Raw genomic sequence first — 14,531 nt, 5'->3', positions numbered from 1 at the left:
TATTCAGTGGATCGTTTTGTATGTAGTCCGGCAATAATCACCAAGTATACTGAAGTAGCTAAAGACATAAGGTAAGTTTTAAAAAGATTTTTTACCCTCAAGATATCCCAATCCAACTACTTGCAATTCGCCAGAATACATTATGTTCTCTCATGCCTCCAGGTCTTTTCTAGTGACCTAAATACTAGGTTAATATTTGTTTAAGTCAATGTTCCTCTTCTTAGTAACTATAATATTCTCTGCATGTTTCACTGGCTTCATCACAATATAATTGATAGTATGCTCCTTGAGGAAGGGGTTGTGTCTACTCAAAACTGATGTTCCCAGGGCCTGATCATAACAGGCACTCAACAAATTTTTTGAATCATTAGCTTGTCGGTAGCAACAATTCTCAAACATTTGGTCTCGGGACCCCTTTATACTCTTAAAAATAATTGAGGTTGCTTAACAGCTTTTGTTTATGTGGTTTATATCTATTGATATTTACTGTGTTCAAATTAAAACTGAGGACAGGGGCACCTCGGTCAATCAGTCGATTAAGCATCTGCTTCGGCTCAGGTCATCATCTCATAGTTCGTGAGTTCCAGCCCCACATCAGGCTCTGTGCTGACAGCTCAAGAGCCTGGAACCAGGAGCGCCTGGGTGGCTCAGTCGGTTGAGCGTCCAACTTCGGCTCAGGTCATGATCTCACGGTTCGTGGGTTCAGCCCCGTGTCAGGCTCTGTGCTGAAAGCTCAGAGCCTGGAGCCTGTTTCAGATTCTTGTCTCCCCCTCTCTCTCTGACCCTCCCCTGCCCATGCTGTCTCTCTCTCAGAAATAAAAAAAAAAAAAAAATTTAAAAACTTTTTTTAAAAAGAGCCTGGAACCTGCTTCAAATTCTGTGTCTCCTTCTCTCTCTCTATGCCCCTCTCCTTGCTAACACTCTTTCTCTCTCAAAAATAAACATTAAAACAAATTAAAACTGAGGACAGTGAGCAAGAGAGGGTCAGAGAGAGAGAAGGAAACACAGAATCCAAAGCACGCTCCCGGGGCTTGAACCCACACACCATGAGATCATGGCCTGAATTGAAGTCAGATGCTTAACTGACTGAGTCACCCAGGCACCCCTAAAACTGAGGACATTTTAAAACACAAGAATACACAAGCACACATTCAACTTGCCATTGGGGCAATGATGTCATCACACATCATGTAGACTTTGGAAAATTCCAATGAACATCCATGAAAGACAGTGAAAAAGAAAGTGACAATTTAACATTGTTATAAAAATAGTTTTGACTCCATGGACCCTCAAAATAGATCTCAGGAATCTTCTAAAAAGATGTCAGGGACCCCCTGAAGGGTTTCAGAGTCTCCAACCCACACTTTGAGAACCACTGCCTTACAGTAAATCTTCACCAGAACAAACTGATTCAGAAGAAAATACTCTGTCCTGGGTTGGGTACTGTGGATTTGACAGAAGAGATGATGATTTAGGATTGAGCTTAACAACTATGCCCCAGGGGGATCTTTTGGAAGAGGTGGAACTGGCAACCATTTCATGTGAACTCTTTTGTAAATTAAAAGGTAGGATTTTTTAAAGCCATAACATTGGTACTAAACACATAAACAAAATATATTTTTTGAAAGAAGCTTCTCTAAGCTAGGTATTTTTTTCATACAGACAATTTGTATTTTTGAGCAGCTGATACTTTGAGAATATGTTTTTTTAAATATAGTTTATTGTCAAGTTGGTTTCCAACAAGTGCCTTCCTCCATGTCCATCACCCATTTTCCCCTCTCCCCTACATCCCATCCACCCTTAGTGTGTTCTCAGTATTTAAGAGTCTCTTGTGGTTTGTATCCATCCCTCTACTTAACTATTTTTTTCCCTTTCCCTTTCCATATGGTCCCCTGTTAAGTTTCTCCTGTTCCACATAGAGGTGAAAACATATGGTATCTGTCTTTCTCTGCCTGACTTATTTCGCTCAGCATAACACCCTCCAGTTCCAACCATGTTGCTACACAAGGCCAGATTTCATTCTTTCTCATTGCCATGGAGTATTCCATCGTATAGATAAACCACATCTTCTTAATCCATTCATCAGTTGATGGACACTTAGGCTTAGGCTCTGACCATGATTTGGTTATTGTTGAGAGTGCTGCTATGAACATTGGGGTACATGTGCCCCTATGCATCAGCACTCCTATATCCCTTGGGTAAATTCCTAGCAGTGCTATTGCTGGGTCATAGGGGAGTTCTACTGTTAATTTTTTGAGGAGCCTCCACACTGTTTTCCAGAGGGGCTGCACCAGTTTACATTCCCACCAACAGTGTAGGAGGGTGCCCGTTTCCTCACATCCTCGCCAGCATCTAGAGTCTCCTAATTTGTTCATTTTAGCCACTCTGACTGGCATGAGGTGGTATCTCAGTCTGGTTTTGATTTGTATTCCTTTGGGAATGCATTTTATGCCTTTTACACTACATTTCCATAATACCAGTACCAGCACTAACTTTAAAATCCTTCAGTTAACAAGGACCCTCGTGTTCAGTTAGGCTTTTTGACAACAAAAAGAAGGGGGTGCATGAATAGAGACTCTGTGGCTCTCCTTTGAATTTTAAGATGCTTCTGAATGAAACAGCCATATAGCCTTATAATCTGGTCCAATCCACTAATATCTATACATTAGTGCAGTAATTTCCTTTAAGAATATACTGTCTTGTGGGGCGCCTGGGTGGTTCCGTCGGTTAAGCGTCCGACTTTGGCTTAGGTCATGATCTCGCGGTTCGTGGGTTCCAGCCCTGTGTCGGGCTCTGTGCTGACTGCCAGCTCGGAGCCTGGAGCCTGCTTCAGAGTCTGTGACTCCCTCTCTCTGACCCTCCCCTGCTCATGCTGTCTCTCTCTCTCTCTCTCTCCTAGAAATAAATAAAACATTAAAAATTTTTTAAAAAATAAATTAAAAAAAAAGAATATACTGTCTTGTCCAAAATTAGAAAATAAAAATATTTTTGTTTCTTATATCTATATGACATCCAGAATTATATCATGTTACCAAAGAGCTTGAATTTTTCTCATGCTATGAATAATATTTCCGTATTCAACATTATTTTTAATGACCAGTGTCAGGCAAAGAGTATGAACTTCAAGTTACTCAACTTTATTTGAACAAATGTAGTCTAATAAATTTATTGAGAAGTGAAGAAGAATGATATAGGGTAAAGTGGATATATTTAGAAAGTTCTAGGAATCCTACTCTTAACCTCACTCTGACGTAACAAGTGCCATCTTACTTCCTGCTACAAAGCTTTCCCTCAAGCATTACAAGTTTCCTCATGTTTCCTTGCATTAATACTCCTTTCAGGATGATTAATCTCACACTTCCAGAGGGAAGGTATATTTATCCTGGCACATGGATATCCACACACATGGATATGGGTGTGTGTGTGTGTGTGTGTGTGTGTGAGAGAGAGAGAGAGAGAGAGAGACAGGACTAGAAAGAGTAAAATCATCATGGAGTGTGTGTCCCATGATAAGTAATTTATTTTTTTCTTTTTCTCCCTCTCTTTTTTTTATCCATCCTGTCACCCACATCCCCTCTGGTAACTATCAGTTTGTTCTGTATAGTTAAGAGTCTATTTATTGGTTTGTCTCTTTCTCTTTTTTCCCTTTGCTCATTTGTTTTGTTTCTTAAATTCAAGATATCAGTGAGATCGCATAGTATTTGTCTTTCTCTCACTGATTTATTTCGCTTAGCATTATACTCCCTAACTCCATCCATGTCACTGAAAATGGCAAGAATTTTTTTTTTAATTTTTTAAAATGTTTGTTTATTTTTGAAAGAAAGAGACAGGGTGCAAGTCAGGGAGGGGGAAGAGAGAGAAGGAGATGCAGAGTCCAAAGCAGCCTCCAGGCTCTGAGTCATCGGCACAGATCCTGCTGTTGGGCTCACACTTGTGAACCGCGAGATCATGACCTGAACCAAAGATGGACACTTAACTGACTGAGCCAATCAGGTGCCCCAAGATTTCATTCTTTTTGATGGCTGAATAAAGTCCATTGTATATATATGCCACATCTTCTCTAGCCATTCATCTGTTGATGGACACTTGGGTTGACTCCATAGTTTGGTTATTGTAAATAATGATGCAATAAACATAAGGGTGCATATATCCCTTTGAATTAGTGTTTTTGTATTTTGGGGGTAAATACCCAGTAGTGCGATTACTGGATCATAGGGTAATTCTACTTTTAACTTCTTGAGGTGATAAATAATTTAAAATATTTTTATTAAAATAAAACACAGACATTATCACGTAAAATGAAGAAGTTACGTTAATTTTTCACATCAAATATGGAATTCAAAAATATATCTCCTTCATCTGACTGCTTCCCCCAAAATACATCCCAATTGACAGAAATTAGCAGAGAGCCTAAAATCAACAGTCAAACACTAGAGAAGAGGACTTAGAAAATCAAAAAATTTTGAAATTCTCAGAATCAAGAGATAAAGATTGACATGACTTATTTATTCAAAGAAAAATTCTTCTGGTAATGGAATAAACAGAGAACCAATTTAGAGATAGTATAAGAAAGTTCTGAAACATGTTGGGAGATTTTTTTTTAGATAAAGGAATTGATTAGTAAGGATTCATTCATTCATTCATTCATTCAACAAATATTCATTAGACCCCTACTACGTGCCAAGTATTGTTCTAGCCAATGAGGACCCAGCAGTAAAGTCCTCTACTCTCATGGAGTTTACATTCTAATGGAGGAGACAGACAATAAATGAACAAATAAATAAATATGTAACATGGGCCACCCCAGTGGCCAAGTTGGCTAAACGTCCAACTTCAGCTCAGGTCATAGTCTCATGGTTCATGAGTTTGAGCCCTGTGTCTGACTCTCTGCTGACAGCTTGGAGCCTGGAGCCTACTTCAGAGTCTGTCTCCCGCTCTCTGCCCCTCCCCTTTCATGCTCTGTCTGTCTGTCTATCTGTCTCTCTCAAATATAAATAAACATTTAAAAAAATCTTAATAAAAAAATAAAGTCACTGACCTTTAAGACCCACTTCCTATGACTCTGAGGGCAACAGGTAATGAGTTAAGAAATAGCATAGAGTTCATATTAGACATTTTAAAATTCCTTTTCTGATTTTAATAAAAATATCTGTTCATTGTGAGAAATTTCAAAAGTAGAGAAGAGTAGAAAGAAGAAAGTAAAGCCACTTACAATCACATTACCCAGAAAAAAAGCACCATCAAAATATACACATTTCAATGCACATTACACAAAATAAGATAGGATATTTTTGTAAGTGGTGAGTTCTTTCTTTTACATGTTAAATACAGTGGAACCAATACAGCGTTCAATTTGGACAGCTGTATTAAAGGTGAAATGGCAGTAGGACAATATTTGCCTGGCTATCCCAGTGACCGGAACTTTGCAATGACCCGCAAAGTAGACTGTGACAAAACCCAGCTCCCTGTCTCTCCTGCCAGTTCCTGAACAATTGAGACTTGCTCCTGGGTGACAATTTCATACTGCATCTTTGTTCTTCAGAGCTCCTTCTCAGTCATGAATCACTGTCATCTCTCTTCTCTCAGTGGTTAGTTCTAAATGTGAGGAAAGCAGCATTACCACAAGGGTGAAGGGGTGTGAGGGAGGCCAGACCTAGGCAGGTAATCACCATCCAAGGAGTAACTGAAGGTCACTTTTGTTCAGCCTAACAGATAAAATTCTCTGTTCCTTTCAGTCCTTGATCCCTCAGTATAGCCATCCAAACCGGACCTTCTCCTACCCCAGCCTTCGTTTCCTCAGAGACAGAACCAGAGGAAGTCAGATCATTTAATCTCAAAAGAAAAATAGAAATTGTTCTCTGCCAGGTTCCAATTCTTAGAGTCATGTCTGGAAACTAGAGTGAGGAGAGAGAGGCACTCACCTTGGGCTCATGATGTAAGGGGGTGCCAACAACTTCCTAATGATGATCAATAAGATTTTAACCCAGTAATTTTAGAAACAAAAATTAATGTAAAACAATCTATCATTTAAAAAGATGTCAAAGTTGGGGCACCTGAGTGGTTCAGTCAGTTAAGTGTCCCAACTCTTGGTTTTGGCTCAGGTCATGATCTCATGGTTCATGAGTTCAAGCCCTATACTATATCAGGCTTTGTGCTGACAGCACAGAGCCTGCTTTGGATGCTCTCCACCCCCCGCCTGACCCTCCTCCATTCACACTCGTGCAAGAGCTCTCTCTCTTAAAATAAATAAACTTAAAAAAATAAATAAAAAGATGTCAAAGTTTAAAATAAAGACAGGTTCAGTATTACTGATCTTCCTGTTGCCTCAGGCACCTATAAGGTTTGGCAGCACATAATTGCTGATCCTGTATCTCTCCCCCATACCACCAATGATACTGATATTGGATGTTTGCCTAATTATTAAAAATAAACTAAACATACAAGGGCAAATAGATCTACAGACAGACACAAAACACACTAAATGATTAGTCGAGGGGAGCAAGATTTTTATTCTTTGTTTTTTAATGTTTATTTATTGGGGGGGTAGGGTGGAGAGAGAGAATTCTAAGGAGCCACCACACTGTAAGTACAGGGCTCAGTCCCACAAACCTTGATATCATGACCTGAGCCGCAATCAAGAGTCAGATGCTTAACCGACTGACCCACCCAGGCACCCCAGAAAACTTTTACTTTAAATTTTTTTTAATGTTTTATTTATTTCTAGGAGAGAGAGAGAGAGAGACAGACAGCGTGAGCAGGGGAGGGTCAGAGAGAGAGGGAGTCACAGACTGAAACAGGCTCCAGGCTCTGAGCTGGCAGTCTGCACAGAGCCCGACGCGGGGCTCGAACCCACGAACCGCGAGATCATGACCTAAGCGAAAGTCGGACGCTTAACCGACTAAGCCACCCAGGCGCCCCTGAAAACTTTTATTTTAAACCCATCTTATATTAAATTTTGCCTCAAAGCAGCTAACATTGTAACAAGTTCTGATGCAACAACTTATCTTTCCATTGACTATTGATCAACCAATACTATTTAGTACCCAATAGTCCATAAGTCACTGAGAGTCAAATAATACAGTTGTAAAGGTGTAGCAAGTCAGGGAGTTTAAACGCAGCCTTCCTTCTTGGTGAACAACCAGGAGAGCTGTTAGTGGATCTTAACTCCAACCCAGACTCTTGGTATCAGAAGTACACTTAGATTTTCATAGCCCTACTATGATCTGCTGAGGATCATGAATTCTTTTCCAATGAATATTTGTTCATTGTCATGGGTTATGTGTTATACCACCCAGATCTCCCTTCGTGAGTTGAAGGATTAATTCCTCCCAGTTCTTGGGACCACACTGTCTGACATTACTCAGTGGTCAGTGCCTTTCAGAATTGCCATGGCAGGAGACAGCCACCTTACCCGGGATCACAGTCCCTGCGAGGAGCAGCCTGCATCCAGTGACTGGCTGATGCAGGGGTAAAAAGGCCTGGCTCCCTCACCCCAGTTCAGGACAACTCCAAAAGGCTGTTCCACTTTCAGCACACCTCACAGGGTCAGCTGAGGCCTTCTCCCTCTGTCCAACCCTGCTTATTTGTCTTCCCCCTTCTGTTGCTGATCCTGAGAGCATTCCTAAATAAATTTCCTGCATGCAAATCTCCGTCTGGGAGTTTGTTTTCCTATGAACCCAACCTGCTCCACTTATGGGACTTCCTAACATCGTGTTAATTGGAGGCTGAACAGTTGCCATGTGAAGAAACAAAAGTGATTCAGCCAGTAAGTTCTGCTAATCGCTGACACTAAGACTATTGGCACGCTTCATTGGGATATCAATTACAATATCCCAATCACTTTTTCTAGTCTCACCTTAAATGCTACCATATCTGCGTGTTGATTTAGATTACTATTTAGGCTTTTGCAAAGGCCTTATGAGTTTAAGGTTCAAGAGACCAAAGAAGGTTTTTAAATAAATTTATCTGAGTTGAGATGCTTTCAGACACAATGTCATGGTGTTCAGATCTGTATTTATGATTGTCTCCTCTCCTTATAATTGGATGGGCAAAGTAGAAGTTAGGGTAGAGAATAGAAGTATAAACCATCCATTTATTCCAACTGGAATCAGTTTAAGTTGAGATGTATTCTATTTAGTCAGCCTTTTTCTGGTTCTCTCTAGAAAAGTTGTTGCTGCTGTTTCTGCTGTTGTTCCTACTTGGAGGGCTGAAAGGGGCCCAGGGAAGGTGACACAGAGAAAGTCAGGTCTGGACCAGAGAGGGGTTTATACAACCTAACACAACATGGCACAGGTGGGATAGAGAACCAGAGTCATTACCAGGAAGTACCAATACAGCCAGCGTAGTGCCAGGCATCAATCCAAAAGTAGACAAGGAAGAAGATAGGAGAACAAGGGGCCAGCTTGATCCTTGAAAAAACAAGACATTAAACAGAATCATGGATGTGGCACAATTTAAAGCATGTGGGTCAGAACCAAGTCTGTATAAGGTAATCAGGAGCTGGAGCCTTCCTTTGTCAGGCGGCCTGATGCATGCAGCAGGGATCAGTGTGGCAATTTCAAGTCTGCCCTGGACAACCTCCCAATCTCCATCCCCTTTTCTCTGAACCCATCTCCTCAAAATACCACCCACTGAAAAGGAGAGTGGGGACTGGCAGGTGAGGAATGTGGCAGCAAAGAGAGGGTCACAAGTCCCCTTAAATGTCTAACCCAACCACACATTCATTCATTCTTTGCACACATTTTCCCATACCAAAAGAAGCAACGGCTCTCCTACACACCACATTCTAGGGCATCCTGTGATCACATTACAACAGAACCCTCTTGTCACAGGGAAACGCAATGTACCAGAGAACAGGTTGTGGGGAAAACCATTGTTCTCCCTCTGCTGATGGGGTGGAAGCATCGTGACAGGCAGTTTGGCACCCACATCCTGTTGTAGCCTACGATGGAGCTGACAGTTTGGGGGAAATGGACAGCTAAGTTTTTGAAGTCCGGATTATCCTCTTTTATAGCGTCCCTGATGAGATCATGGCTGGAGAGGCAAGGGTGTGACTTACCCAGAATGCAGAATTAGGCCAAAGATGGTGGCTGACAATACAGAGCTGTAGGTAAGTTTGCTGTTGCCATTGTTTTTTTAAATTGTGTCAGGTTAGGAAAGGTACATCCAACCCTAGTGTTGAGATGCCACAGATGAACCCCAAACATCTTAACGTGTCACTATAAATTTTTGAAAATAATATTTCTCTTACTTTCCTTCAATTTAAAAACACCTCTTTAGGCTACATGAGAGTTTTACAAGGGGAGCCATGTTTGGCCTGGGGAATAGACCCCAAATGCCCCAGAACCTGCAGTTCCCTCCATATCTCTCTGCTTATAACTCTGGATTCCCAAAAGATGAGGAATCGCTGGCCTAAGGTTTCCAAAGTCGAGAGAGATCCCTTTCCCAAGTGACAGTCACAAAGCAAACACTATGTCACACCCCATCTCAAGAAAAGAGTCAGTCAATTCCAAAACATCTCTCGACATGATCTGTGTCCTTAAACAACAGCTCATTCATCCCTGGGCATGAGTTCTACCTTAAATTCAGAAGACTTTGATCTCTCACACCCAGCCCCCAAAATTATCTCACTTGCCAAACCCCGCCCCAAGCTACCTGGCGACCATACTATTTCCGAGTCTGACTCCTCCCAGCGACTCCTTCCCTTTCAATTCCTTTGATAAATAGCTTCCCCTCTAATGGCTTTTGCTCTGGAGACAGCATTTCCTAACTCCTGCAAGAGACACTTCTCCCCAGCATGAGAGCTGCCCGGCTCCCCTCGGCCAGGACACCAAGTCTTTATCTTAGCTTCTTGCTTCTGCTTTCCTCCTGGGTAGACCGAGGTGTGGTAGCCAAGGAGCTGAAGTTTGTGACACTGGTGAGTAGGCTTTTCTCACTGCTTTTCCCTTAAACTGTTACCAGCAAGGGATGATAACCAAGTGTCAGGTTTCCTATCAGCCTCCTGTGGTCTCCCAGGGACCAGACTCAGAAAGTGAATAATCAAGTTTCACAAGTTCCTACTAACGAATACTTACCTACTTAACATGTCCTAACAAAAAGTGTTTGGTTTGGTTATACGTGCCTCTGCCGATGTTCTTTATTCATTTACTTCCCAACTGCCCTGAACGCATGTTCCTTCTGACAGCCCCTGGACGCTTTGGGGGGGAAGCCGCAGCTGGCCGGGGTTAGCACCAAGAGCTTAATCAGGCTTCATTCAGTTTAATGGTGATTTGTTTGCAAACCCCCAAAACTGTCTTTTTCTGAATTAAGTAGCCCCTTCCACTTTTATTCATCAGGAAATCCGAAAATAGATTTGTAAACAGTCTTTGAAGCCTAAAAGTGAAACTAAACTCGAGACTTTGAGGAGGACTTCCTGATACATATAGATTTGGTTGACGATTAAAATAATGTTTTTCTCCACCCAATGTACCATGTGACAAATTATGGGGAAATAGGGGTGGCTGATGCATGAAGTTAAGGAAAGAAAATACACTATGGTTGTTATTTTAAAAATAGAAAGGGGGTTTGCAAAGTAAAGGGGATTTAGCACTTTACCTGGGTGTGCTGGTATTAATCCCCAAAATTAATTGATTTTCTTTGTACGTGTTTCTCTTGTTCTGTTTTACTCAGTCTCCCTCTGCCTCTGACACTCTCCTTGTCTTTCCCAGCCACTGTCTCAATGTCTTTCTCTTCCTTATTCTTTTTTTATTTGACAGAGTAAAAATATGCTGATAAGTAAAGTTTCTTACTGTAAGAGTACTCAGAATTTATTTCTATAATTTGCAGGGAGGTCATCTTTTACTTAAAAATTAAACATGAAGTTCCTGTTTTCTCAGCTTAGTGTTTTCATCACTCCTTTCTTTCCCTACAGAAAAAAAATTTCATACCATATGCTTATTAGTACAGTAAATCTTTACCAGGTCATGAGTCAACAAATGAGAGACAGAGAATCAGAAACATATCATCAGTTTATTTATAAATGATTTACCAGCTGCCAGGTTTCTGTGCTTCAAAAGAAAAAAAGGTGTGAAATATTGTGTACCTTTTGTATAGAAATCCATGCAAGTCAGACTTTAAAAAAATTTTTTTTATTAAATGCTTTCTATGATCCACTCCTTTTTTTCAAAAAAATATTTTTAACAGTTTATTGTCAAGTTGGTTTACATATAACACCCAGTGCTCCTCCCAACAAGTGCTCTCCTCCACACCCATCACCCCCCTTCCCCTCTACCCCACCTTCCCTTCAGCCTTCAGTTTGTTCTGGCATTCAAGAGCCTCTCATGGTTTGCCTCCCTCCCTCTCCCCAACTATTTTTTCCCCTTCTTCTCCCACTTTGGCCTGTTAACTTCCTCCTAATACACCTATATGCGCAAACATATGATATCTGTCCTCTGCCTAACTTATTTCGCTCAGCATAACACCCTCAAGGTCCATCCATATTGCTACACATGGCCAGATTTCATTCTTTCTCATTGCCACGTAGTATTCCATTGTAGAGATAAACCACATCTTCTTATCCATTCATCAGTTGATGGACACTTAGGTTCTTTCCATGTTTTGGCTATTGTTGAGAGTGCTGCTATGAACATTGGGGTCCATGTGCCTCTATGCATCAGCACTCCTGTATCCCTTGGGTAAATTCCTAGCAGTGCTATTGCTGGGTCATAGGGGAGTTCTATTGTTAATTTTTTGAGGAACCTCCATACTGTTTTCCAGAGGGGTTGCACCAGCTTACATTCCCACCAACAGTGTAGGAGGGTGTCTGTTTCTCCACATCCTCGCCAGCATCTAGGGTCTCCTGATTTGTTCATTTAAAAAAATTTTTTAGGGGCGCCTGGGTGGCTTGGTTGGTTGAGCGTCCGACTTTCGCTTAGGTCATGATCTCGCGGTTCGTGGGTTCGGGCCCCGCATTGGGCTCTGTGCTGACTGCCAGCTCAGAACCTGGAGCCTATTTCGGAGTCTGTGTCTCCCTCTCTCTCTGACCCTCCCCTGCTCATGCTGTCTCTCTCTCTCTCTCCTAGAAATAAATAAAAATATTTAAAAAAAATTTTTTTATGTTTATTTTTAAGAGACAGAGAGAGAGCACGAGTGGGGGAGGGCAGAGAAAGGGAGACACAGAATCCAAAGCAGGTTCCAGGCTCTCAGCTATCAGTACAGAGCCCAATGAGGGGGCCCGAACCCACAAACTCACGAACCCACGAACCACAAGATCATGACCTGAGCAGAAGTCAGCGCTTAACCAGCTGAGCCACCCAGGCGCCCCAGTTAGACTTTCACTTATATTCCTTGCCAACACATGCATTAAGCAAGTGTCAAGACTCTGCAAATATTACACTATCAACACTATAAACTTGTGACAAGCCGATTGAGTGGAATCCTCCTTGAGATATTACAGTGAAGTTTTGGTTAACTTCATGTGGCCAATTCTCTTCCTCTTTTACTGCAGTCCAGGCTAACTTCCATTGGCACCAAACTCTTGTGGCTTTACTTTTTCCTCCTTCACTGTTAGGTAACATGTATCCAGGGACTACAAGTTAATTCTATCTAAGGGCTTTAGTAAGTAGATACTACTTTCTTCTTTTTATTGATTATAGAGAATATTTGACTATAAATGGTTAAATTATATATCCAGGCAAATCCTTAGAAAATTATTAGAACCTGGGGCACCTGGGTGGCTTATTCAGTTAAGCATCCAACTATTGATCTCAGCTGAGGTCTTGATCTCAGGGTTGTGAGTTTAAGCCCCTACTTTATTATTATTTTTTAACATAAGCAACATAATTTAATTGTTCTAAAAAGCCTTTTCCCTAGGCACTATAATCTCAATTTTATAAATGTGCAAACTGAGACAAAGAAAGTTAGATTGCTTGTTTAGCATCATATAACTGTATGTGTTCATTATTTTTTTTAGCTTCCTTTTGTATTTTTTTTTAAATTTTATTTAAATCCGAGTTAGTTAACATATAGTGTAATAATGGTTTCAGGAGTAAAGTTTAGTGGTTCATCATTTATGTATAATACCCAGTGCTCAACCCAACAAGTGCCCTCCTTAATGCCCATCACCCACCCACCTGCCTCCCCTTCAGCAACCTTCAGTTTGTTCTCTGTATTTAAGAGTCTCTTACGGTTTCCCTCCTTCTCTGTTCTTATCTTATTTTTCCTTCACTTCCCCTGTGTTTATCTGTTTTGTTTCTTAAACTTTACATGTGAGTGAAATCATATATTTGTTTTTTTCTAACTGACTTATTTTGGTGAAGCCTACTTGAAAGAAAGAAAGAAAGAAAGAAAGAAAGAAAGAAAGAAAGAAAGAAAGAAAGAAAGAAAGAAAGAAAATTGTTAGAACCAGAATGAAAGAAAACTGCCTCTGATTAAAGTGGTAACATTAGTGACAATAACCAACCGGGACTTGAATGCTTTTTGCATGCCAGGCACTGCTCTGAGAGTTCAGTATGGAATATGTCACATTAACCTCCCAGCAACCTAGAAAGTGGAATTGCTAGGAAAACACGGGATACCAAGTTAAATTTGAGTTTCAGATAAACATCAAATACATTTTAAGTATAAAGGATGTTTCATGCACTATCTGGGCAACCTGTAGTTTTGTTTGCTATATCTGGCAACTGTTCCACCAAGTGTTTGTAAAAACCTTACTAACTCTGTTTTATAAAGGCATTGAGACACGCTGAGGTTAAGCAGCTTGCCCATGGTGACCGTGTTGGTCAGGATTTGAATCCAGACTGTATGGTTGAAGAGGCCATGCCCCTAATCACTAAACATATTCCATTCCTGCTGTATTCATTTAAGCCAGCACATGGAGCTGCATCTCCCCGTGGAGATTGGGTGCACAGACTTAACTCGGACTCATAATCAGCAGGTGTCTTCCTCACCGTCTCTCTTTGATCCAAGAAAAATAAATCTTCCCCGATTCTGAAAAGCTGTTCTTGGCAGAAAGAGCAGGAAACTGCCCTTGGTTCTTGTTCCTTCTCATGAAGAGAGTCCTCACATAATCTTTCAAAACAGGTTTATCAAAGTTCATCTTGTGGAATGCTAGTTTGACGAGTTGTTAACAGGAGTTGCTTGCTAAAAAATCATATCTGCCCTGGGAACAGAACATGGGTTAAACTGTATTTTGGGTCTCTTAAGGGCAGGACTCCTCAGTCATTAAGATTCTGATATGGGCTGTGGCTTTAAAGGAAAGGATCTAGGGGCACCTGGGTGGCTCAGTCGGTTAAGCATCCGGCTTCAGCTCAGGTCATGATCTCACGGTTCTTGGGTTTTTGGGTTCAAGCCCTGCGTCGGGCTGCCAGCCAGCTCAGAGCCTGGAGCCTGTTTCAGATTCTGTCTCTCCTTCTCTCTTTGAACCTTCCCTGCTCACGTAGTCTCTCTCTCTCTCCCAGAAATAAATAAAACATTAAAATAAATAAATAATGGAAAGGATCTAGTAAACTGCATTTCCTAAACTTTGACAGAATCCACCTCCTTTTTCCAGAGTG

General features: G+C 41.1%; 1 protein-coding gene across 3 annotated transcripts in view; it reads left to right on the top strand.

Annotated features, from left to right (window-relative positions):
- The first annotated feature begins 9,696 nt into the window (after positions 1-9,696).
- ACP3 (acid phosphatase 3) overlaps positions 9,697-14,531 on the top strand; it is a 52,427-nt gene continuing 47,592 nt past the window's right edge. For all 3 annotated transcript variants that reach the window (XM_039243878.1, XM_039243876.1, XM_039243877.1), the window contains exon 1: positions 9,697-9,916. In XM_039243878.1, the coding sequence (XP_039099809.1) occupies positions 9,797-9,916 (120 nt within the window). In that variant the 5' untranslated portion in view covers positions 9,697-9,796. The remainder of the gene's footprint in view (positions 9,917-14,531) is intronic.

The sequence above is a fragment of the Hyaena hyaena genome, unplaced genomic scaffold (genome assembly GCF_003009895.1).
Source record: "Hyaena hyaena isolate Hyena2069 unplaced genomic scaffold, ASM300989v1 scaffold_234, whole genome shotgun sequence".
Classification (NCBI taxonomy): domain Eukaryota; kingdom Metazoa; phylum Chordata; class Mammalia; order Carnivora; family Hyaenidae; genus Hyaena; species Hyaena hyaena.
The sequence above is the reverse complement of the archived record's forward strand: the minus strand, read 5'-3'. Positions and strand labels throughout refer to the sequence as shown.